This window comes from Electrophorus electricus, chromosome 23 (genome assembly GCF_041902795.1).
Source record: "Electrophorus electricus isolate QZ-2024a chromosome 23, ASM4190279v1, whole genome shotgun sequence".
Classification (NCBI taxonomy): domain Eukaryota; kingdom Metazoa; phylum Chordata; class Actinopteri; order Gymnotiformes; family Gymnotidae; genus Electrophorus; species Electrophorus electricus.
Window position 1 is genome coordinate 2,622,054 of NC_137519.1, and position 26,491 is coordinate 2,648,544.

At 40.1% G+C, this 26,491-nt stretch overlaps 3 protein-coding genes across 6 annotated transcripts in view; all 3 read right to left on the reverse strand.

The window, feature by feature from the left end:
* Nucleotides 1-4,367, reverse strand: part of slc8a1a (solute carrier family 8 member 1a) — a 29,524-nt gene extending 25,157 nt beyond the window's left edge. For 2 of the 3 annotated variants that reach the window (XM_081705975.1, XM_027010514.3), the window contains exon 1: nt 4,231-4,367. The gene's annotated coding sequence lies outside the window, so the exon portion shown is untranslated. Of the gene's footprint in view, nt 1-1,187; nt 1,336-4,230 lie in introns of those variants that run through there. The other variant, XM_027010515.3, reaches the window with a different exon arrangement.
* Nucleotides 4,368-7,956: 3,589 nt separating this feature from the next.
* Nucleotides 7,957-10,244, reverse strand: LOC113577705 (myelin and lymphocyte protein-like). 2 transcript variants are annotated; one of them, XM_027010498.3, is made up of 4 exons: nt 10,155-10,244; nt 8,432-8,599; nt 8,154-8,276; nt 7,957-8,059 (listed from the first exon to the last, which is right to left on the reverse strand). In XM_027010498.3, exons 1-4 carry the CDS (start codon nt 10,242-10,244, stop codon nt 7,985-7,987), a joined length of 456 nt encoding a protein of 151 aa, XP_026866299.3. In that variant the 3' UTR covers nt 7,957-7,984. The 2 variants fall into 2 exon arrangements, with proteins under 2 accessions (XP_026866299.3, XP_081562483.1); XM_081706357.1 differs by lacking the exon at nt 8,154-8,276 and having other exon boundaries at nt 7,985-8,059.
* An 11,649-nt stretch (nt 10,245-21,893) lies between these two features.
* On the reverse strand, nt 21,894-25,678 carry LOC113577704 (myelin and lymphocyte protein-like). The gene is made up of 5 exons (XM_027010497.3): nt 25,536-25,678; nt 23,955-24,072; nt 22,733-22,900; nt 22,451-22,573; nt 21,894-22,356 (listed from the first exon to the last, which is right to left on the reverse strand). The coding sequence occupies exons 2-5, from the start codon at nt 24,042-24,044 to the stop codon at nt 22,282-22,284; spliced, it is 456 nt and encodes a 151-aa protein (XP_026866298.2). The 5' UTR covers nt 24,045-24,072; nt 25,536-25,678; the 3' UTR covers nt 21,894-22,281.
* Between the last annotated feature and the right edge of the window lie 813 nt (nt 25,679-26,491).

The following is a 26,491-nucleotide window of genomic DNA, read 5'->3' on the forward strand; positions in this document are numbered from 1 at the left end:
CCTGCCCCGTTCCCAATATCCTGATTATTAAACACAAGCACCTGTGCCTGATTAGCCTCCTTTGTTTTGTTCCCTATTAAGCCTGCAGTTGCTCTCCAGTGCTGCCGATGCCCCGTCTGTACAGACCAAAAGACCACGCGCTGAGTCTGCCTCTGCTCTCCAGCATGGCCTCGCCTCAAGGGCTACTGTCAGCATGTTTGCTTGTGGCTTTTGTGCTTTTTTTAGGCCAGCTCGCCGCTGTTCTCATATCATTCTACTATGGACAATGGCGTGGTGGTCAACTTTGGAGGGGACACTGCTCACATCGTCCGACATAATACATTACATGAATAGTGTGAGCAGAAACTATGCCTATGACTACGGAGAAAGAAAAAGATCTCACAGCAGTCTAACAGAAGTGAAAATAATAGCACTGCGCAAAAGCAGCAGCGTGCAAGAATACATTCAATTCATAGTATGCAGTCTAAATATGTGGTGTTTATACTCCACAGTGTTCTGTGTGTTACATAATAAGTACAATATAAATTAAATTAAGGAGTCACATTTTTTTGGCATATGACGTGCTTTATTTCAGTGTTAGGTATATTTACTCCTTATGTTGTTACTCACGTATGAAATGAGCAGCAATGTGGTTCGTATCAGAGATGAAATCATATAATCTTTACGCAAAAACACTTACTGGTAGACACTGCACGGTGTATCGTGGGTAGGAAGGAATTATCCTAAGCTACCGTGTGTTGGAAAAACGACATAAAATAACAGGTAACGATAACAGCTCACTGCCCATGCAAACTGCATGTCATGGTTAGCGGGCAGCACGTGAACACGCGTTAGAAACGCCAAGTAATAACCACAAGTTGGGAGAAATGATCGGTGTCATTAAACTAATTAACATTAAACTTAACGTTAAACTTACCCTGGGACAAAACAGCCCTCATTCAGCGACAGGAAAGACATTCAAAGTTAAATCAAGGGTGTTCTCATTGGACAGAGTGATGAAACTGCTGCCGAACTTTTCAAGCATGTTTTAGTGTTCACATGTGTCTCCAAGCTCAAGCATGTTTTCTCCTTTTTTTAACTATTACTTTGATCACGACCATTTATTGCAAAAATCACAACACCGCACAATGTATTCCTATCATGCTTGCACATTGCAATATCTTATAGTACAGAAAAGACTGAAATACCTTTGCGATCTAGAGAGATGTTCTCTACAGATCCAGAACGACACGAGAGCTGGTTTGACGTTTCGCGAAAACCGAGCAGAATAAAATCAGCTGAACCGTCTGGGATGCGCCAAGCTGCAGCTGGCGCTCTGATACGGACTCATAGGTGCTTGCTCTCGTCCTCCGCAAGAGTAAAAGGAAAGACTCCACAGGAGCGTTTTCCAGGGAACTCGCCTGGAGGAGGTGGGAGGAGGCGCACTGAGAAGGGCCTTCGGACGCTCGTTGAGCGCCTATAAAATGGGACGGCGCGCATAACGCAGAACTGAAACGTCGATCATTTGAAATTGTGCCGGTCGTGTCGCACCGAGAAACTTCTTCAGCATGAAATAAGTTAATCGTGGCGAGATAAAGGGAGCCTGCTGTATACTGCGCTTTCATGGATTCATAACAAAAGTATGACCAAAGGCTGAATAATGAGTTGATATATAGCATATTAATATTGTTGATATTATTTTTGATAACTATTCTGGAGAGGGGGACGTGCATATCATCCTTCGGATAGGTCTAGGCAGGATTCGTCAAGGCGATGGTCCTTCATCAGCACTGAAAAACGCTTTTAAAGCTTTTAAACTACGACGGAGAAACACGATGAGGCCGCTCGGCTGACCTGAGAACAGTTTCGTCCGACTCTTAAACCTCAGCACGCCGACAAGCAGACCCTCACGGCAGCAGAGCCCAGGAGACGAGCGAAGGGGTACGAGCATGGGTACAGGGGTACGAGCAGGGGTAGAGGGTTACGAGCATGGGTACAGGGGTACGAGCGTATCCCAGGCACAAGAACACGCAGTGTTAGCTAGTGGCTATAGGCACCTATATGTAATTGTCTGTTGCCTCATATGTTAAAGAAGAGATTATTGCAGCTGTCAGTTCTATGACTCCCATACTTCCAGACATGAGGAAACTGAGAATGAGCAACAAACATTCTTTAAACATGGGTGCCTGACGTGGATCAGGGCAATGCTGCACGAAATATAGAAACAGAGAGAGAAACCTAAAGAGTCAGTAGGGATACAAACAAAAAGTAGTGACAAGAGACAAAGAAAAAACTACACTCTAGAAGCAATGCAGTGTTAAAGAGAAAGTGGTATTGATGACACTGTGGTGTTTAATAACTGGGAAGTAAAGGTTTGGAAAGTGCTCTTTGCAGATGTTCCTTCATGGCTGGAGGCTCATTTAGAAGCAGCTCAGCTCCGGTCAGGAAAACATCAAAGTAAGAGAGCACATCTTGTGTTGGTTTGGGAGTGAGTGTTCAATACTGCAGGCAGCTTTCACCTCGCATAACTTAAGGCCTTGAAACATGGTGAGCTTGCACCCGAAGGTCCCCGAGCTGAACCTTCATGTGCACCCTGACCTTGTCCTCTCACCTGCCTCCAGACCCCACATCCAGCTACTTCCAGCTACTATTACCCCAAAATCCAGTAACCCGGATACAGACCCCCGAACATGTACAGACCACCCGCCGTCCAGTCTGACCCCATCCCTCAAGTCAGACACTAGCCACCCAGTCTGACCCCAGCTCCCCAGACTGACACCAGCCCTCCAGCCTGTGCGCCTGTTTGCTCCTTGTGGATAACTTGCCCAACAAAATGCCCCTCAGCAACAGCCACGTATCACATGTATGAATCACACCATGAGAATGCAAGGGACAATAACCCCTGATACACACACACACACACACACACACACACAAGATTAATAAATGTGCACTACCATATATAGTATGTTGTCAAAGCACCATTTTAAGATTTTATCAGTAGTTGTTTATAAGTATGAACACTCACCATGTTATGATTAAGCTTGCATAATAAATGCATCATAATTAATAAATGTCCCAGAAAATACAAACACTGTTTTCCGAACTCTTCCAACAGCAAATATATCACATCGCTAATTGGGGGACACTAGAGCTCACATGTCCGCTTTGACAATCCTTTCTGCAAATTTCAAGGACACTTTATTAGTGTTATATTGGTGTTATATTGGCTTTACACTGTTTGAGCACTGTCTTCATTCTTAGTGTCACAAACAAAGTGAACAAACGTTTTACAAGAGGTGGCAGTTTAAAAGTGAGGCGCAGAAGTTGACTTGAAAATGGATTAGCAAGAGCAAACTCCTTTTGACCAGAAGACCCCTGTTTGCAACCAAGGACTGTTTGAGGGATGTCCCCCCAAAAAAATTACAGTGGGTCATTTGCATGTTTATGTAATCTAGAGTGATAGTGGATTTCACTCAAGTATGATTCCACAACCATAAAACCACCCAAGATTCTGTTTTCTGTTCCACCGATCAGATCACCCTGTCTCTTCTGCCTTTCCGTCACTTGGTCATCTTATAAGGAGCATTGACTTTTTTGTTGTGTTATAACTGGTATACATATTTCTTTATGTTTTTCAGACAGCTGTAGAAGCAGTTTCTTTAAGGGCTGTCTCTCACAATTATAATTCTAAGCTCGTGAATGACAAATAAATCAGTGAACTGATGTCTTCACCATGAGATCATCTCACAGAAGTAGCACAAAACAACAGAAACTGATGGTGTTTCTTGATTTTTGTCATAATCAAAATGCACAGTTTAAAAAAGCATACACCCTATCCTTCAAAGGATAGATGTGGGATTGATCTGGTAGTACACTACACTATACATTACAGTGTACATTATACTATCACCAACCTTCACCATCTTCTGTTATGCCCCACTTAACTGCATTGAGGCAAATTTTAATAGCCATATGCAGGGATGGTGAAAAGACCCAGATCAATTAAATATTGAAGACTGGGAGTTCAGTTCAAGATCAAGAAATTTTAAACTTATTCAGACCAAGCTCTAGTAAAGTCGGCAAAGTTCGTTACACAAGGTCACAGCTGGAGAATCTCACTCAGCATCATAAACGCCCCAGCGAAGAAAGACTACAGCTCAGTAAACACAACACATTGACCACCACACTGCGCTTGACCTCAGTCGCATAGTCAAATGTTAACTTCATCTAACAGCGCAAAAGACTCACCTGTTTGGATCCAGAGGCACAGCGAGACTGAGGATGGCACGGGAAGAGCTATCCGATAAGATGTCTAAATTTAACAGAAGCAGGCATTGTTCATGGCAGGCCAAGCAGCCTGGGAGGTTCTAAACATGGGCAGCGCGCTTATCATCCTCCTCCCTCCCTCCACTTCCTTACAAGGCTGTGCTCCCAGCACAACACTCAACACCTGCCCACCCCGTCCGTTGCTTCTCACCCACACGCAGATAAACTGCTGTCTGCTGGGATACACGCTCACGCCTCCGGTTTTCCCATATAGGCAGGTGTATGTGTGTGGGTGTGAGAGAGATTGATGTGTGCGCGAGTGTGGTGTGTGTGGTGTGTGTGTGTGTGTGTGTATAAGAATATAGCGGGGACAGTACATCTGATGGCTGTGTATTATTCCCAGGACCCTGCTAGAGGACTTGGCATGTCCTCTACAGCACAGTCAGACAGGGGTGTTGTGGGAAGTGTTTGCGCGATGCTGTAAAGCCCCCCTGAGCGTCCTCCCAGATGTTCCTGAGAGAGATGTGCGCAGGCTATGAATGGGCAGGTGAAGATAAAGCATTACAAATTCAAAAGTCCTCTTTCGAAAAATGATCACCATCATTGTCATATAAAAGTATAACCAAGGTTGCATGGTCAGGAGTATAGATGCCTTCCAGGAGTCTGATACCGATCAGCCATTGGTTGGTTTCTTATACCTCTATTCTGGTCCTGCTTAGGCATGTCACCTTTTTTGTGCTTATTACTACACTGTTTTGGGCTGTCTAGAAAAGCACGATTATCTGCCCTGCTGTCTCTGGGAATTTTTGTTATTGCTGTTGTTATCCTCAGTTTGCTCATTAGCTATTTTGTGAAGATTTCTTATGAAAGGCACTACACATATGAGACTGAACTGTGCCACATTTAGCCTTTTAATGGTTAAGGTTGGGGTCTGGTTACAGTGAGGTGACTATCACTGCCAGCTGACCCTGAGATCAGTTCTGCTGAGGCACAGCTGGATTCCGTCCTCTGTCAGGACATCGGAGATGTTATTGTCTATCAGAGCAATGGCTTCTCTTCTTTGTGGACTGGGATGTCAGCTCCGTTCTGTGCGTTGGAGAGGAGCCTGCATGTCTTCTCTCTTGACACCAGAAACAGCTGCTTTATGGAAAGCTTTTCTATGATCAAACAGACATGGAGGAGAAACACACACACCCTCTCCCATTCATATTTTCAGCATTTGGCAGGCACTTATCCAACTTTCTGTACCTGATGAGCTGTTATGATGACCTTTGTCATAGCAGAATACGCAGTATACTTTTTACTTAATCAATTATGCCCTATCCATCTGGTCTCTCTTCTAGTGAGAGGACTCTGGGTGAAAAATATTAGCAGTGCAAGAACAGAGGGAAGTAGGATGAGAAAAGTGTTGTTTATTTTCCCACTGGCTGCTTGCATGTTTTCAAAGAGTCCATTTCAAATGTTATATTTCTGTATTTGTCATGTTACATTTTGTCCTGTATATACAGGCTAAACTTTACATATTCCAAAATTAAACTATAACAAAAAACACTTTCTAAAAAGTCCTCCTGGAATTGCTGGAGAACCTTTACTACTTTAGGTGTAAAGAGTGTATGCATGTCTGAAAGCTCTCACAAACACATCTTGAATCTTATCCTCTAAATTCCACTAGATTGGCTATTTTTAAACACAGGTTCTAAATGTCAAGCACAGGACGTCACGAGAGAGATGAATGCTCTGGGGTATTGGTGGGATCACTCCAAAACTCTCCAAAGCGTGTACATGCTCACACACACACACACACACACACACACACACACACACACACACACACGCACGCACAGAAACAGCATCTGCTTTCCTGCACAGAACACGCATTGGTGTTCTGACAATGGCAGAATATTACAGGTTGACAGAGAGGACAGATCTGCAGAAGCTGATGTACATGTACAGTGCCCCCACCTGGCCAACATGAGGCATGGTTTCCTGTGGGGACAACATTGTTTAATGTCTGTGGGCCATGCCACAGGGAATGATACGTCATTTGTTAAATGTCATTCATTCGATGGTTAAAGTGTGCAACACTGCTTATTTGTATTTTGTAATATATAATATTTGTGTCAGATGAAAGAACGCCATATTTATCAATCAATTTGAACAAACTCTTACGAAATATTTGGTTTTCCATGGCACATGGCAAATGGGGATAATTTTTGTGAGCTGAAACATTGAGCAATGTTTTTATTCAAGGAGGCAAACTTTGTGTGGAAATGAGGCATTCTGAATTTTAAGATGTGCATAGTATTATCAGAACTGAAGGGAATCCTTAGCCCTTGGTCATTGCTGCTTGCTCACTGGGGCATGTACTACCATATTCACTTCATGGGGACTTCATTCCTGGGAACATGTTTTCATCCAGAGATCTGAATTGCAGCTGTCATGTGGGCGAGACTTATCTGATGGGTAAGTCTAAATTAGGAAGAAAAACTGGAGGGAAAAAACCCAGAATATGCAAAGAACTGGCAGTGTATGACAAGAGGTGGTGTGGTACGTGGTTGCTAAAGTGAAGGTGGAGTTGTAGATAAGGCAAACAAAACAATGGGGTTCCAAACATTGAACAAATAGCATAGAGGTTACACCCGTTCTTCACATTGAAGAAATATCTAACCTCCCAAGCTCAATGTATGCACACACACACATACACACACAAGAACATAGTGAGTATCATGAACAACAACACAATGTGTGCTTTTATGGTAGAGTGTTGAACCTCAAGCTTTTAAGGTTGAAAACTAAACTTAAGCTCCAAATATATATCCAAACATAATAGGGACATTACACAATTACACATATAATCATGTCAGGTTACTGTAGATCTGCCTTGTTACTTCTTGTAATTAGTGCAATTAGCATTGGATTCAGTTAGAATTTTTGTATGCTGAATCCAATTATGTTTTCAGAATTTCTCTATCACCCATAGTTTTTTGTTACTATTTATACTATATGTCACTATTTATAGTATGGAAAAGTAGTACCAAGGAAAGTGGATCTCCTCTATGTTGGCAGACTGCTGCTGGGCACTGTAGAGGCCTGTTTCTGAGGCTAAATATAGGCAAAAATCATGCACTGTACATTTTCAAAGTGTTATAACAGCTTTATTTATGAATAAGTCATATAAAATGGAACAATTCATTGCCCTGTCACTTAAACATATGTGATAGAAAAAAATCAATTCAAATTCAGCATAAAAGGTTTGTGAAACAAAAGAAAATGTACATTTTTATTGCCCTATGTAATTAGCGTTGGTTTCTCAGCATGGTCCTTTATACCTACTGGGATACACACAACTGTTTTTTAAAAAGACTGTCATGCATTAATTTTTAAATACATTTTTATTATTACATTTTTGTTTGACACATTTATTATTAATTCAATGCAGTTTATATTTATTGTAATATGAATTTAATCATTTGCATTACATTTACATTTACACACAATTTTCATTACATTTCCATAACACAAAATGAAATCAACTCTATGACCTGGTATATATATATCTGTATACATCAGTGCAGGTCAACAGGGCTGCTTGAGTCTCACACACAGACACACACACTTGTGCACACACACACACACACACACACACACACACACACACACACACACACACACACACACACACACACACACCAAGGTAGTCAGAGTGCAGGCGGGAGGATGAGGAGGTTGTTCTGATCTAAAAAGATTTCCATCGGATGGCAGAGAAAATTGTGTGCATGACATACAGCAGTGTGGTCAAGTAGGAAAACACCTGGAAACAGAGAAAGCATCGTGTCATCTGAGAGCAAACTACACAGCAATGAATTTGATTGAATGTATTTCTTATTAGTTGATTTGCAATTTACCACTGCAGAGATATTGAGCTGGTAGTTCAGGGTTAAACTGGAATTATAGGCCAGGGTGATCATGGCCAGTGGCACAGAAGCACTGAGGTAGAGCACAGAGGCGAGGAAATGATAAAACACATCCTGTACACGGAAACAGGAGAAAACCAGAAATACGTATGAACACGTTACTGAACCATTGGAATAAGACTTGCTGTGTATGTGTGTGTGTGTGTGTGTGTGTGTGTGTGTGTGGGTGAGAAATGGAGTGCATGTGAATACTTGTACTGAGGACTCACCGCAGTTGCCCAGGAGTTCCGGTTGTTATGGGAACCACACATGAAAACCATCATCCACAGGAAGGTACAAACGAAACAGAGGACGGAGACCGCCATGACATAGGCCTGGGGGTTATATGGCACAATATACGTACACGCCACCAGAATCCACACCAGTCCCCCGAAAACCTGTAAAACAAAATTATATATAAACACATCCACATCCAACACCTCCCCCCATCACTCACATAACTAAGCAGACACAAACAGTGACAAAGCAAATCAACACCGAAGCGCATATTCTTTTGGCAACACATCTGTTTACTGTGAGGGATATGTAGACCAGGCCTTCTCAGTTTTTGCCAGAATTATTTCATTAACAAAATGCAGAAAAAATGAACATGTTATTTAAATTTTAGACTAGAGTTAAAATTACTTTCTCCTTAACATCACATTTATCTGACACTTTCGCCCAAAGCAACTTACAAATGACTGAGTACAACCTGAGAGTTAAGGGTCTTGCTCAGGGGCCCAACAGTGGCAACGATGGGGTTTGAACCAACAAGCTTCCAATTACAAATCAAGTACTTTTACCAGTGAGCCACCACTGGCAAAGCATCAGCTAATACTGGTTTGCTCCCAGGTGATGCCAGATCTATCTCTAGATAATTGGCCTCACTCTCTGGGAGGGGTGGTTTCACTCTCCTCCCCATCCCTCAACATGGCTCCGACTAATCTGTGCGTCCGCTTGCCAGTGTGGGCGGAGCTATAGCGTTGTCGTTCTGCCGTTGATTGCCATGCTTGAAAAGAAGTGGTGGCTGGTTACATGTGCCCTCTGGGCTTGATGCTGTTGTCCAATGGGGGGAGGCTTAATTAGTTAGTCGGTGCAATGGGATGCCACACACATTGGGAAAAGAAGCCATGACTTACTCATGGGTTTCTAAGTAAAGCATATTAATTCCATGTAATGTATTTAAAACATAAATCACTTTTATGTAGTTCATGCACACATATACTGTTGGCTACATCCGAATGTGAGCAGTGAGTAGCAACTGCTGGGAAATATAAAATTCTTATATTTAGGCCATATAAGGATGAAAACATTACTAGAAGTCAATCAGTGCTCAGGTCTGAAACTTTTTACCACAGTAAAATCTATCAGCAGTCAAATAATCTAATCGCAGTGCTACAAATGTCATGGTTTAACATGCATTCTAAATTTTTTTTTTTTACTGTGATTTGTTAGTTTTTTCTTAATAAAGAATTATAAGTTGTCACCTTCTTATTTGGCATTTTTTAGTTACAGATTTTTGTGGGTTTTAATAAGTAACTTAGAAGTATAGATGTGATTAGTAATAATTAAATAATACTATTACAGTTTGAGAGAAGTAAATTAAAAAGTAATCGTAGTGGATTACTTTCTTTAATAAATAATATGCAGCACATGTAGTCATTACCACTTTTATAACCTGTCATGGCACCTTAAGTCTGTTTCTTTCAGATTTATGTACACTCTCTTACAGTTTCAAATGTGCAACATTTATTTTGAAAAGGTATTAAAAAAATTAAAGTAAGATAAAAAAATTCTATTAAACTAATTAATAAATAGCATGTAGGCTAAACTAACGTACGCACTAATCTGGCAGGTACTGAGTACTGAAAGTGTCTGGATCAGCAAAGAAGAGAACAAATCCCTGGACATCACAGATATGTATAATAAAGTCATAGGAGAAGATCGTCTCACGAGCTCGGGTAGGAAGAGCAGGTCAGGAATGGAACAGCAGATCCCCAGGCCGCTGGGCAGAAACCCAAATTGTCTCCCGTTGGATGCCATGTATGTGTTGCCACTTTCACCTCTCCTCTAACAGATGAGATTAGAGAGGGATGAGAGTGTGTATTTCAGCCGGACTGATTTAGAGGTGGTAAAACCAGCTTTTACAAGACACACCCTAGCAGAAAATTGACTGAAGGTCTTCAGTTAAAACTAATTTGCAGGAATGTGTACTCTTGATAGATTTGTTCTTGCTCACGCTGCCTATGTCAAACCTGAAAGTCAGCCTGAGTTTTCGGGTTTCCATCTAAATCCAGAAGAGATACAATCTTTTTGATCCAGAATAATTAATTCCTGCAGCTGCTCAAAGGTTGCCAATACAGATCATTCTGCATTAACGTTGTTCTATAAAAGACAATTAACGTTGTTCTATAAAAGACAATATTCTCAGGGTTTTGCTACAATGATTCTGTAGAATGGCATAATTCTGGGTTCTGATTGGTACTGTTTCGTTTTTTCTTCAATTCTGCTGTTATTCTCTTAAACTCTGACCTTTACGGTCTGTTTCAGCGGGGGCTAGTGCCAAACAGGCAAAATATATCCACATAAAATGGCCATTTCTTTCCCTATAAGGCATTTTTTTTGCATTGTTCTTGTTTGCAGAGGGCCACAAATCAGTGTTTGTACAAATCTGTTTTTGTACATGCACCTGTTGTGACAAACACCTTCAGCATCCCCTGCTGGGCATTTCAAAGACGGGTGTTCAGATGAGCCCAAAAGCGACTAGAAATAATTATGGTCTTAGACTTGCTTCTAAAAGAACCAGCAGAACCTGATATGGGCAGAGTCTTTCTCTGTGTTTTATTGCTCTGTGATGATGCTTGTCACTGACAGATAGTAACAGACAAAGCACTCGACTCCACCCTCCACACCCAGTGAGCAGAGTGCTCCACATCAGCAAGCTTTAAAAACACTGGTGATACATTTAGAAAGTCTAAACAAAAAATACATTAAAGACAGTAACTTTATAATTCTAATTAAATCAACCACAACAATACATTTTATTTGCAAACAAAATTTTTAAAAGTGCTTTACCAAGTGTTTAGAACAGAAAAATACAAGCCAATGTTACAATTTTATTATAAAGGGTCTTTTGTAGTGCTTATGGAACTGCCAGTAATAGGCTTCGTTAAAAAAGAGAAACACCAAAATCTGTTGCAGATTTGGGAAGTATCTAATTCTGTTTATTCAGATACATTTTGAATTACTTTTCTAAAATGAAACTTTTAGTGAAGTAGCTATAATTGTGAGGAAAACTACCACCTTTTCACTTAGCTCTATATTTGTCATTCAAATTCAGTGATTCCTTATGCTGTTGAATTTCACAATGATCTAATGACAGCACCAGGATTGCTTTGCACATGATCATACATGCAATGTGTCTGTTGTACTGCGTATAAGCGACTGTGCTATGTGAGCTACTGCAACCATGAACAAATTCCTTGTATGTGCAAGCATACTTACATGTTATTTTACACTAAGCGTCACAAAAACGTGACAATGGTATATAAACTTCGGTGCCTACACTAAAATATGTTAACCGTTATTTACCTTAAAAAATTATGGAAATAAAGTCACACATAACAATTTAATAAACTTTAATTACCCAAGCATTACTGAAATGTACTGAATAAATGAAGTCATCCCCCCACCGCAAAAGTACACATTAATATAAGAAATAGATAAAACTTAGTGAATGCATAGCATGATTTTAGTTATAGCATGCATTTACCTGATGCTTTTATGTAAAGCAACTTACAATTATGACTGCATACAAATTGAGAGTTAAGGGCCTGACTCAGGGGCCCAACAGTAGCAATAGTGGGTCTTAAACCAGCAACCTTCAAGTCAAGTACCTTAACCACCGAGCTACCACTGTCCCTGCAAATGTATATTTATGACCTTTAGCTGATGCTTTTATCTAAACCGATTTACAATTATGAATGCTTTGACCATGGCCATGGCTCACATTGGTCTATGGTACTTTGCCTGGACAGAATAATGGTGTTTGCAGAGGAAGATGATCTAGATGATTCATTTGATGGAGTTGACTCAACCTAAAATGCAGAGCCACAGTCAGTTGACTGTTAACCAGAGAAACAGTCCCAACTTTCAGCAACCAGAAACATGTTAAGAAGAATTGGGGCAGTGTGAATAACCTGTGTTTAATTTGGTCACTTTTGTTAAGAGTAAAGTAGCCTTCAAATCGTGAGTGGGGATAGTGAAGTCTGAACTCATCAGAAATTCCAATACTACAGTTTGCAGCTCCTCACAGTAAGTGGGATTCCAGATGGAAGGAACAACTTCTCAATTTGATTATCAATTACTACTCGGAGCTTCGCCTTTATTCTCCATAACAAGCCTGTGGGGTGTGTGAATGAGTGGGCGTATCCCTTGTGATGGGTGCTCAGCCCGCCCTGACAAAATTGGCAGGATGCCAATCAGTAATTAAAGGAATTCTAATCACCATTGTTATGATTGTCATGAAATGGCTAAAAAATGGCTGGAATCGTTAAAAAATGAAAACGGTACACTGATCCATTATATTACCAGACAAATGAGTTGTAATAGAAATATCAGGAGATGTTAATGTTAACCACAATTATTTTGCTTTCCTGAAATGCACAACAAATGTGACATTTAAGTGTTTTCCTTCCACAGTGTAAAGTTACACATCACAAATTTTCTGCCTCTCCAAAAGAGTCATATGAACAGTGTCCTCCAGTTGAAAAGATCTTAGATGCTCTTCATAGCAGGTAGCAGGTAAATGTACACAGTTGTCCAAAATGGCTAACTGAATAATGTCAGCAAAGGCAGGCAGTCTGCAAGAAGAGCCATGAGTCAAGATTATCCCAACATTATATCTTGTTTCACAGTAGGTGACGATGCTGGCTAGCTGCACACTAGAAAGAAGTGATGATGTTTCTCTTAAAGCTTTCTGTATATCTGAACTGCAGCAGATCTAATGGTATTACTGATTTTTGTGGCACACAAGTCTGGTTTACCCACATACCATGAATGTGGTATGCCATCATCATCTGATATCATGTAGAAAAAGTCAGCAACACATTTCTGAAATTGTTAGTGTGTCTCAAAACGCTAACTAAAAAAAATCTGGGTTTTGTTTCAAAGTACACTGTCCATATACCAACCCATATTTTGGTGCAGGATAATGTTCCAAAAAATGGTATTTGGGTGTCAGTGTCTCTTCAGAAAAGACTTTGAAGAACTGTGATGATGTCCAGATATTTTGAAGTCAAGGTATATCATATTTTCAACTGCGTGTAAGGGGTCAAGCAAAAGATCAACTATGTCTTTTAAAGTCAGAAGAACCTGACAGGCAGAATTACTTTCAGGTAAGTCTGAGCCAACGTGTGGCAAGAAGCATATTAAGGACCAGTTTTCATGTGCATTTCCACCCATGATTTTGTGACCAATGGAGGTTTTGTCTGAGCCCTTAAAAGGGAAATGTCTGACTAAGGCATTGAGCACAGTCAAACTGAAATACTGCTTCTTGGTGAAAATCTGAAAACGCAAGGCTAACTCCTGTGAAACTATGTCTTCAAAAAGTCATGCAGTACATCTGGGGGGGTTCAATCTATCAGTCAATGGACTTAACCACTTTGCAACAAAGTAATGTGTTAAATTTGGATATTTGGATTCACACATGCAAAATATGGTCCAAGGTGGAAATGCTCCACACTCTGTGTTTCTGAAACTCTGAAGAATGCCCAAGACAATCTACAAAAGTATGGCCCACTGAAATTTTCAACTAGTCTATTAATTGAATGTGTACCAAGATTGTCTACTGTAACACAGCATACTATCACTGAAAATGAAAAGCCCTTCCTGTTTTAGAATTGCAAGATATTTCAAGAGTGGTCCAAAACATCCACAGCATTGAAAAGTAAAGTTAGGTGTATTCAAGATTGGAATTGGATAGGATGTAAATCCAGATTGGAACTTGGATTGCACATTTGTCAGAACCCAATAAGCAGCTGTTATTTTGTGATTTTCCCCCAAAGTGCCTTGTGGGTTAACAACTCAAAGCCATCAACATAAATGGATTAAAGAGAGTCATATTTATTCCCCAGAATAAACATAATTTTGCTTTAAAAATGTACCATCAACAACTGACTTAATATGTTTGTATGTCTGGACAAGGTTTTCTCTGCAGTATCTTTGTTCTTCAAGATGGCCTGCAAGGTTTTGAGAATAGTCACGTATTGAAAGCTCTGGTTCTTTTCAGAATCAAGAATATATTCAACAGGCTCGACAATGGAAATGCTCCTTAAAATACCTTCTCTTAAAAGTTGAACCAAGTTGTCCACCTGCTCCAAGTGCTGTGCTATTGGAATGAAATTTGCACGGTTGTTCTGCCAAGTGATGGCCTGGCCAACATTACATTTGTTAGACTTCGAAGTTGAATCAAGTACATTTCTAACATCTGCAAGAGATACTGAAAATCATCAACTGAGGCATAAATGCACTTCACTGAGAAAAAAGCTTTTGTGTTTCAGAAATGCTTTGTATATATTTGTCTGAAAGTCAAATACACAAACATTTTGTGGCTCTTCAGATGTTGAATGTAGTCTTTTTCTTCAGTCTTTTTTTTTTTCAAATTCAGGTTAGACCTACAGGTTTTGAACATCACCGAAATCTGTTATATAGCACATCTAGTAATGCAAATAAACATACAATTCTTAACACAACATAAAATATATGTGAAATATATTTGAAATATGGTTTTGTAAGGCACGCACAAAGTGGCTTCATTTCTTTTATTTATTCAAAAATGTTATTTCTATTCAGAAATAATAATAATAATAATAATAATAATAACAACAACAACAACAATAATAATAATAATAATTGCCAGACAGTCCGCTCCCTTATATTGTGTAGGTCAGTGAGCTGTACCGCAGCGCCACCACTAGGCCGCGTGCGTGTGCAGTCTGCCGCTGCTCGCGGGTGCTCGTATTCAGTGTGGATAATATCTTATTCACCGTGTTTACTTCATAAACACCTGCATATTGCGTCTGAACATATTGTTTCTTAAATGTATGTAAGAAAATTCAGTTTACTTTTGAGCTCGGAGTTAAGTACCGACCACGTTGTGATCTATAATAACTATGGGGAAATTAGCTAGCTATTCGGTATTAAGTTCAGTTTTGCTGCAGACTTTTGTAAATGTGTTTTGTTAATGATTCTCACCGTTATTTCATTGAGCGGCAAGCTTAGAATTCGATGTACTACATAACTGTTTGTAGTTCGGCTATACGCACCTCCCGTGCGCGAAAGGAAAGCAGCCTGGTCCGCTCGTGGCGCCTCGCGAGACTGTCCCCATATTCAGGATTCTCTCATACAGACTCAGACACAACAATAATGCACAACAACAATAACAGAACAGCTGCGGTTTTGCTCTTCGTGAATGGCCATTCATGCTGCCCGCTTTGATTTTGTAGTAAGCTTTTAAATAGTAGTTATGGAAAACTGTGTGTGTGTGTGTGTGTGGTTGAGGCGAACGAGGAGTACTCCACAGCCGTCAAAGATACATAAAAGAGAAGTAAAAATGATTTTTCTCTCTTTAACCAGAACGCGTGGGTCATTCCTAGATATCAGTGATCCTAAACCCGGCAGATTCATTTTTCCAGGAATCCCATTCCTACATTTCACCGTTGGATTACAGTGTCATGGTGTATTTTGCTTGTAGTACATGTGATACATACCTGTCTGGTGAATTTTATGATCACTCATGCATGGGAAAAGAAAATCATATTAGCTTTAACTCATCCGGATTTCTTCATATTTTATACGCACATAACGGAACATATTTGAAGTAACTAAACAAACCTTTTCTTGTCCACGTGTACGGAAAATATGATGATCTATTCTAAAAACATATTTCCAAACATCGTCATTCGGGTACCAGAAAATATTTTAACAGTATATTTTGGTCATAAATTAACACCCCCCCCCCCCCCCCCCCCAAAAAAAAGGTAATAAATAAATAAATAAATAAATAAATAAGAACAATCCACATTGATGAAACAAGCACGGAGGTAGAACTCTGCTGTCTTGTTCCTTCTTTCTTTACGTTATATACATAGTAACGTCATCATTTCAGCCGCATATGATCAAAATGCATCTTACTGTCCGCACTGTGCTCCAGTTTTCTGGGTAGTTCTTGCGCCTGTCCGCCTTGGTGTGGCCTCGTACGGTGAGCAGCATCGGTCAGCTGTAGCCCAGCCCCAGTCTAAAGGCGCATTCTGGGAAAGGGTGGAACCTCTCAAACTCCCAACTGAACTGACCTTCGTCTTAAATGCATTACGTATGGCATAATATACTGGAAAATACTATATATACGCACCACACTATAATATACACACTTTATCACAGCCGATTTTATTCAACCAAAGCTGTGTACAATGCAATTAATAAATCATTTGGATTTCTTCAATATAGCTCAATTCATTCTCAAACTGCAGTCTTTAAAAAAAAAAAAATTATATATAGGTTACTATTAGTTGTTTACTAAATATTAATTAACCCCATTCCCATTTTTGCATTGTATGCGGACAGATGTTTAAGTGCACTGTAGGTGAACTGATAGGTAATGACCTTTATTCATACACTTTATTTTATTGAAGGAACAGTACTTTTACTTCAGATTTTAGGCTACTCTACCTATTTTTGAGCTTTAGACGTAAGCGGCCACCCCTCCCTTAGTGGACCATTCCACTGAATAATCTGAATAACAAATCTCGAATGTTTGGATAGTGACTTTTATTTTTGCTTATTTGGGTTTTAAAAAGCACTTTTCAGTGTTTTTCAATGTCTTGCTGCCATCTGTCGGTTGATCCGGGGCTTTCGAGTATATTTCCATATTTAGTGAGTAAAGCATGGTTTGCGCATTTTTACTGTTAATGTTTAGTCGTTGATATCTGTCATGAAACTGGTCTGCCCAGAGCTAGTCAAATTTATGTTAAAAACAAACGATAAGTTCCAAAAATTTAGATGTGAAATATACATCTGTGCTTTGGGTGTAATGTCTCTCTGGAATGATAGCCTTTTGTTAGGTGACTGTCGACTTAGGTGTTTAACCTACATTAGGTGACTTGCGCCAATCTATGGCGGGGGCACCCTCACACAGATACACCCACACACTGAGCCAATCGACCTAACACACGCATCTTTGGAATGTGGGAGGCAAAATGTTTCAACTGCAGGTAAATAAACTTGACATACTTCTGGGGTTCACGGACTCCATCAGTAAGCGCGCACCCTTGGCCAACAATCGAGCCATTTGTCTTTACAGATGTTATTGTTAACTTCGTAGGTGACTGTGGAGTGGTGCTAACGCTGAGTGGCCTGCATTTAGTTCTGGTTCTGGTTGAAGCTCTGCTGTCTCAAACGTTCTCTTTGTGCGTTTTTGGAGCCACACTAACATTGTTATTTAGCACTAAAATCATTTAGACTAGAATTATCATTACTTGTCTTGTACAAGACTTGATAGGCATTCTGAATCACCCAGATCCTGATACAGAGAGGGCAGAAAAAAGTTTGAGGAACTTGTGAGGAGTGTCCATAAGAGTGGAAAGGAGAGTGGGACTGAGGTACTCTAGCTGTGCTACTCTTAAACAGCTCAAATTTAACAGAAAACAAATGTAAATTGTGTAGAGTTCTGTTGAAGGTACATGTTACAAATATGTTTAAATTATTTGTTGAGGAAACTCCTTGTCTACCAGGAGACCACATTCAAGTGAGTGACAGCAAGCAAAAAAGAACATTGGATTTTTTTTTTCAAGTTGCACAAACATATCCAAAAAAACCCCAAAAAAGTGAATCAGTAAAGTTACAGAGAATGACGAGGATGAAAAGAACAACATGGAAGGACTTTATGCTTTGTGAGTGACCATAATGTGTGATGTGATGGATACAGCAAAAAAAAAAAAAAAAATTGTGTGTATTATATATATATATATATATATATATATATATATATATATATATATATATATATATATATATATTTTATATACAAACCATGACAGTGGTGTAGGTTTCATTTCAACTTTGGATGGGACACTGTTCACCCCACCCAACCTAACACATTATATAAGTAGTGTGAGCAGAAATTATTGGAGTTATTAACCTATAAACAATGACATCCCTCATTTTTCATTCAGTTGGCAACTATAGCAGATCTTTTATTGGTGGCGTGTTTGCCATAGTTCCATGTTTAACTTTGTAGAGTGTAATGGATCCGAATCAGCTAGACGCTTGCAGATAAAAGTTAATGTGTTTTTAATAATGAAAGGGTGATCCAGTAACGTAGTCAAACAACAGACCAAAGCCAAAACCAGAACAATGAGATTTTCAAACCAAAGGGACATCAGACACAGTCCGAAATACTCCAGGTCAGTGCCTGAGAAACCTGGGAAAATCTAAAAACTGAGTAGAAAAAGACAGACGGAGAACAGCCGCGGGTGCAGGTAATGACGTGCCCAGAAGGCAGACCTGTCCCGTAGGAGGAGGAGGTCTGTCTGTGAATTGACCTTGGAATTCAACAACTAGACACAGATCCAAGACGTCACAAAGAGGAACCCATCTTTTTTTTCCTCTGCGGCAAACCCTTCTCCATCTAAAATATCCTCCATCTAACAAGATATTGGAGGACAACTCTGTGTCTCCTGGAGTCAAGCAGCTGGTGTACTGCACAGACTGGAGACCTGCTGACCTACACCAGTGGTGGTGGCATTGTGACCTGCACCGATCAGCGTAAGAAGAGAGCCGTGGAATGAACAAGAAACTTTATCTGGGTGAGGGTAGGTCCAACTGGTAAAGGATGATTTTAAACAGTGCTATATTCCTAGCGTTGAGCTTATAGCAACCCTCTGACAGACAAATGTCTCAACTGGATAGCCAAAACCAATCCTCAAGCTGCTACAAAGGTGTGCTTTCCTGACAACGATCCACCACCTCCTTATTTTGCTGTAGAACAGCTTTTATACGCCGATGGGTCTCCTTCCAGACTTGTTCACTGTGCTGCAATGTTACCCTTTAAAGTGAATTGTAACTTCTCCATTCTAAGGAAATACATAACATCTTGAAGCAACATTCAGACAGAAGGTGGTTTTATAGATTTCCACAGTAACAAAATGCAGTGTCTCGCCAATAGAGAGACGAAGGCCAGAATATCCGATTGAACGTCAGTTAATGAGGACGAACCAAAGGAGACACTGAATAGAGCAATAAAGGAGCATGAACTGGTGTTGATTCCTAAAACCCTTGACATTATCTCAAAATAATCAGACCAAAATGTACTTATAGTGGGACATATATAAAACATATGAAAGTACATGGTGAGGCAGAGCGTTTATCACAGTGTTCATTGATCATGTTTGGGTAGAATTTAGACAGCTGAGACTTAGACCAGTGAACTCTATGTAATACTTTGAATTGGATCAGCTGAAGTCTGGCACAAGGTGCACCGGATTGTATTCTTATCGTTTTGTCCCAGTTTTGTTCAGTAAAAGCAGTATCTAACTCATATTTCCAGGCTCTCTTCATCTTATCCAAGGAACATATATCCAAAGCCATAAGTCGTGACTATATCCTCATTATAAGTGATTTTTGGGAAAGGTCTAATGTCAGAAGGTCTTCACAGAGTTGTCCAGTGGCAAAACTGGTGTAATTTGAAAAGGAGGAGAGAGCAAATTGTCTGACTTGGAAATATCGGTGAATAGAGATGAAGAGGGATTGAATCTCCAGGATGCCAAAAAGATTTACGGTTTACGGTTAAAAGCTTTATGATATGAAATGATTACTGGATGATAATGGGAAGAAATGACTATGGAAATGAGAGAGCTGTCCACAAAAAAATTATCAATATAGGAATAAGTTTGTTGTGGATAGGAGTAAAAGGAAAATGCTGTAGCACCTGGATTATAAACTCTCCAAGGATCAATAATAACATTTTTGGTCGTGAATTTAGAGATTGATTGGGATATGGAAGACCAGGTTAATGAACAAGGATCAGAGCAATCTAAAAGTGGGTCAGTGGTGCTATTCAAATCACCACTAATTATTTAAAGGTGGGTGTTTAAAGTGGGAACTGAAGTAAATATCTTATTCATAAAATCAGGATCATTAAAATTGGTATCTTAAATATTTACTAACAATAAGGGAGTATCAAACAGAGAACCTTGAACAATCAAATATCTGCCATTTCCATCTGTAATGGTATTATTAACGGTGAAGAGAACCCGTCTTTTAATTAAGATGGCTACACCTCTGGTTTTAGAATTGAATTTTATATGGAAAATATCACAGACCCAGGAGAACTTTAATCTAGAATAGTCACTATTCCTAAAATGTGTTTATTGTAAAAAAAAAAATAATAATACTATGTCAGCATTTAAACATTTCAGATGAGTAAATATCTTTAAATGCTTAACCGGACTGTATAGACCTTGAACATTCCATCTCGCAAACCTTACACAGGTTCCAGTATCCAGGTTATGTGAATGAGGATCAGTCATTTAAATTGGATATGGGATTAAAACATATGGGGAAATGGGGATGATTGGGGGTGAGGTGTGTTATACACACACGCACACACACGACAATAACACACCCAACAACCCCTACCCTCTCAACTCGTGAACTGTAAAGGCTCAACCAGGAGCCCACTGTGCTTAAACAGCCCCCCGATAGCACAGTACGGTTCAACAGAGATAGCCCGCAGAGCCACAGAGGCTCATGTTCATCGTTTCATGTTCATCGTTTGTAATACGTGTGAGTGCTGCTGTCGTTTATGTTAATAAATGTTTGTCCCTGTCGAGGAAGTCTGTGCGTCCTGCCCCTCGCCCTGTGGCACTCGGGCCACCACACGTTACAGACAGAAATCATATATTCCAGATTTTTGTGTTCTGTGAAAATGATGGAGGTATAATTTATCCAGCCTTCAGCCAATTTATTCACTCCTTTAGGTCTAGTTTAACAGTTACCAGCTCCTGTTCTGCAATAACATAGTTCCGTTCAAATGGTATGAGCTTATGGGAATAAAAAGCTACAGGGTGTAATTTAGCGGGATTCCCCAACTGTTGGGATAAGACAGCCCCAAAACCTGTCTCTGAAGCATCCACTTCAACTACAGTGGGCTCAGCTGGGTCAGGATGTTTGAGGAAGTGAAAGCTTTCTTTTCTTTATTTTACTGGGGTTGCATTTACTGGGCTCACAGTAACCCCAATAAATGTAACCCCATTTGGTTAGTGTATACTGAAGAGAAAAATAAAATAAAATACCCACACTCCCATACCGCTGCCATTCCCCTATGGTTGGAAGGCCCCCATTTAAAAGCTCTTCCCTGGTACACAAGAAAAAGTCCTAGTACACCAGAGAAAAATGGTACTGTGTACCAGTGAGTATCGGCCTGTACTGGCCTACTGCTGTTGTTACTTTTTGTTGTTTACTATTTACATTTTCTGGGTTTGCTTCATTGTCCTCTGGCTTTCCAGCATTGGACCATGTAAAGAGCATGGATTTGCCCAAAATAAATGTCCCTCAAAACCTTCCTTTCACAGCCTCACACACAACTGTTTTGCACATGGTGGATAGTGATATTAAACACTTTCATATTTCTAAACCTCTTTTACTCAATGCATGTTTATGTGAATATTGTCATCAGTTACATAACATTTAATTTTTTTTTTTTTCATACATTTACATCATAACATTAACATTTATCCAAAGCAGTTTACAATTTTGTCTGAATACAACTTGAGCAGTTGTGGATTAAGGGCCTTGCTCAGGGGCCCAACAGTGGCTTGAACTGGTAACATTCCAAATACAAGTACCTTAGCCACTGAGCTACCACTGCCCCATAAGACTAAATGTGCACTTGATTTTAAAGAGGAATGAGACTGAAGTTACAAGAGTTGGGGTTGATCAGTGCAGGTCAACAGGGCTGTTTGAGTCACACACACACACCAAGGTAGTCAGAGTGCAGGCGGGAGGATGAGGAGGGTGTTCTGATCTAAAAAGTTTTCCATCGGATGGCAGAGAAAATTGTGTGTATGACATACAGCAGTGTGGTCAAGTAGGAAAACACCTGGAAACAGAGAAAGCATCGTGTCATTTGAGAGCAAACTACACAGCAATGAATTTGATTGAATGTATTTCTTATTAGTTGATTTGCAATTTACCACTGCAGAGATATTGAGCTGGTAGATCAGGGTTAAACTGGAATTAAAGGCCAGGGTGACCATGGCCAGTGGCACAGAAGCACTGAGGTAGAGCACAGAGGCGAGGAAATGATAAAACACATCCTGTACACGGAAACAGGAGAAAACCAGAAATACGTATGAACACGTTACTGAACCATTGGAACAAGACTTGCTGTGTATGTGTGTGTGTGTGTTTGTGTGTGTGTGTGTGTGTGTGTGTGAGAAATGGAGTGCATGTGAATACTTGTACTGAGGACTCACCGCGGTTGCCCAGGAGTTCCGGTTGTTATGGGAACCACACATGAAAACCATCATCCACAGGAAGGTACAAACGAAACAGAAGACGGAGACCGCCATGACATAGGCCTGGGGGTTATATGGCACAATATACGTACACGCCACCAGAATCCACACCAGTCCCCCGAAAACCTGTAAAACAAAATTATATATAAACACATCCACATCCAACACCTCCCCCCATCACCCACGTAACTAAGCAGACACAGTGAAGCAGTGTCAAACAGAAGCACATATTTTTTGCACCACACCTGTTTACTTTGTGGGATATGTCAGGCAGGCCTTGACAGCTTTTACACCAATCATTAATTTAAAAACAGAAAACTTGTTTCTCCAATTACAAATTAAGCAGCCTACAGTGCATTTGAATTTAGTTACTGGTCTAATTAGCAATTTGTTACTTGTGTTAGGCAAGGGTATATAAATTGTATTAAGTACATATTAATTAGCTACATATTAAGTAATGTCAGTTAATTAATATCTTTCAAGCATAAATCATGTCATCTTAGCTCCCCTTTTAGTACACCTGTACTATTGGCTATATCTGGATGTGACAAGCGGGTAATGATTGCTGGGAAATAAGATATTGTATTTAGTCCATAAAAGAGAAAAACATTATTGGAAGTGAATCTGTGCTCAGGTCTAAAACCTTTGACCAGCAGTCTGTCAAAGAATCTAATCACAGTGCTACACATTTCACGGCTTTTAATTTTAAAGTATGTTTACTGTGATTTGTTAGGCTTTCATTAATAAAGGACGATTTTCACCATCTTTTTTTCCAGTTTTTCCTGTCAATCATTTTTAATGCTTTTAACTAGTGACATACTGAGTATTGAGTGATAACAATTAGCAACAGTTAACGGTATTATAGATTGAGAAGTACATTACAAAATAATTTGTAATGGATTACTTCCTTTGAGTGGCTACAACAGTACGGTACATGTAATCATTGTCACTTTTATAACCTGTTATTCCATCTCAAAACTGTCAGTTTGTGTTTGTAGTACACAACCTTACAATTTCAAAAGAATTCCTTTTGTTTTCAGTTACACTGATTTCAAGAAGTTAAAAACTCTATCAAACTGATTAATATAGAGTAAACTAATGTACACACTACGGTGTCAGGTACTATGAGTACTGAAAGTGTTAAAAATAATAAAGTCAGAGAAGAAGAAAAGTGTCTCACGAGCTCAGGTAGGAAGAGCATGTCAGGGATGGAGCAGCAGATTGTCAGACCACTGGGCAGATGCCCCAGATGTCTTCCGTCGGATGCCATGTATGTGCTCTGGCTGTCCTGCGATCCTCTAGCAGATGGGGTTAGAGAGGGATGAGGGTGTGTTTTTAACTAACTGATATGGGGGTGGAAAAACCAGCTTACCAGACATACCCTACCAGAAGACACACCCTACCAGAAAATGTAACACTTTTTTTTACCAAAAAGCTTTCGTAAAGCCTTTGTAGGAATGTATACATTGAAAACCCACAATAGTTCCTTGTTCTCTGATGCTGCCTATGTCAAACCTGAAAGACAGCCCAAGTTGAAGGGTTTCATGTTGCCACACATCGATGCTTGTCTTCCATGGGATTTCAAGGTGAGCCATACTTTGAAGTACTTGAGGTGTGGATCAGGCTTCTGAGTATTCGAACCTTGATATCCTGAGTTTTTACTGTATTCATTTTGTAGAACGGCATAATTCTGGGTTCTGATTGGTACTGTTTAGTTTTTTCTTCAATTCTGTGGTTATTCTCTTAAGCTCTGACCTTTACCATCTTCTTCAGCGGGCGCTAGTGCCCAACAGGCAAAATATATCCATGTAAAATTTGCATTTCTGTCTCTATAAGGCATTTTTTGCATTCTATTTGTTTGCTGAGGACTGAAAAATCTGCAAGATTTCCTGTTTATGTACATGTACCTGTAGTGATACAGTTGATACAGGACTGAGAACACCTGAGCAGGTGGGTTACAGTCTGGTTCTGAACATATTCTGGTGTGGTTCGTTTGAAGTATATACGCAATATGAACCAAAGGCGTCTAAAGGTGTTTTCACACTAGAGCTTTTTTCCGGATCCAGGTCCACTTGCTCCACAAGTTCAGTATGATTGGTCAAGTGTGAAAGCAGTTTTTGAGCCTGAGGGTGGTCGAGAGTACCGATCTCTGGTCCTTTTGAAATCGGTGGTCTGGGGTTCGCTTCTAGAAAGCTCAAGTGTGGGCTGCAGCAAGTGAGCAAGCAATCTGCTCCCAACACTCTGTGAGGCTGCACGATTGGTTTAAATCCATTTTTTTCCAGGTATCTACAAAATTCTGCACAGCACTGTATATTTTACAGAAAAACAAAAAATCTGTAAACATACAACGCAGCAAAAAAAAAATCTCATGTGAGAGACTCCTCGCTTGCAGGTGCTCCTGCACAATAAAATTCCATGCATCCCAAAAGCTCTGTTCCTCTCTGCATAATGAAAAGCTTCTTCCTACCCTTTTTCAAGTCTACACGCAGAAAAGTGACATGTGCAGTCGATTCACGGTTTGGATGAAGCTCTTGTGTGACAGCAAACTAGTTTTAGTGAGCCCCTCCCTCAAAAGAGTCCAGAATATGTTTTGCGTGCAGACTCAAGTATTCGGGACAAGTGTGAAATGTCACAAGATGCGACACTAAATGCGCCACGACAGAACAGAATGCATTGAAAAAAAAAAAAGGTTTTTCATTACAGTTCGGTACAGGCATGAGAAATGTAGGCCTATGTCGTCTTATCTCTGCAGCGCACTTACTTTGGTATGTGCAATTTCTGGCTCCTTCTATTTTGACTCCTTTATGAATTTTATCACCTCCTGCTTTGTTTTCAGATGATAAAAATAACACCAGGTACACACAACCCCATAGATTGTATCATAACTGTGAGATACATCACTTAAATTCTTTGGGTTTGTGCTTAAAGCTGCCTGTAGCTGTGTCTTATAAGGGTTGTCACGTTCACCCCTCCCTTCCGTCGTGGTTCCCATGGCAACTCTACCTGTTTGTTTACCTCCTGGTTTTGTTTCCTGGTGCTACCTTGTTTTGTTTTCGTTCTGTTCCTCCCCCTTATTAGCATCTATGCCTGTAGTCCTCATTAGTCTTTTTAAACTCTGTGTGTGTATGTAGTCGTTGAGAAGTCTCAACGTTTCTGGGGTACATTTCTGAGCCGTTCATCACTGTGTGTTTCTCCTGGTTATTTGGAATTTTGCTTATGTCTTTGGATTACCCTCTTTGCCTGTTCCCTGTCTGTTTTGGTTGCCTCACTGACGACTCTTCTGGATCTACGACCTTTGCTTATGTTCTTATGTTCTTTGGATTACGTGTTCTCTATTAAACTGCCATACTGCATGCGACTCTGTTCGTGCTCGGAACATTACAAGGGCCTGTCACTGTCGAAGGTTTCAGTCCTCGGCCACATACGTCATAAAGACTATCACATTTAAAAGCAGAGATTCCATGAATTATTGTGACAAACGCCTCGTTCTATTGCCCAAATTCTGACCATTTACCTTCTCCCGCAGGCCATTGCGCCGCATGCAGGTTTGCTAATACATCAATGGAGCCAGGCAAGCAGGAAGCAAAAGTCAAATGTATACACACATGAAGAAACATGTTATTTGTAGCTTGCTGCACAACATCTACCAGGCCAATGGTGACCTCATGGAGCAAAAGGGGCAGATGATGACCACCCATTCGAGTATCCAGAGCAGAC

What these genes read in the sequence shown, in the direction of transcription:
- LOC113577705 (XM_027010498.3), bottom strand. Translation starts at nt 10,244, where the DNA reads ATGGCATCCAACGGGAGACAATTTGGGTTTCTGCCCAGCGGCCTGGGG. An exon ending in TGCTCTTCCTACCCGAGCTC is followed by an intron (nt 8,600 to 10,154) that starts GTGAGACGATCT and finishes TTTGTTTTACAG; the next exon opens with GTTTTCGGGGGACTGGTGTG. An exon ending in AGCTCAATATCTCTGCAGTG is followed by an intron (nt 8,060 to 8,153) that starts GTAAATTGCAAA and finishes CTCTGTTTCCAG; the next exon opens with GTGTTTTCCTACTTGACCAC.
- LOC113577704 (XM_027010497.3), bottom strand. Translation starts at nt 24,044, where the DNA reads ATGGCATCCGACGGAAGACATCTGGGGCATCTGCCCAGTGGTCTGACA. An exon ending in TGCTCTTCCTACCTGAGCTC is followed by an intron (nt 22,901 to 23,954) that starts GTGAGACACTTT and finishes TTTGTTTTACAG; the next exon opens with GTTTTCGGGGGACTGGTGTG. An exon ending in GGAACTCCTGGGCAACCGCG is followed by an intron (nt 22,574 to 22,732) that starts GTGAGTCCTCAG and finishes TTCCGTGTACAG; the next exon opens with GATGTGTTTTATCATTTCCT.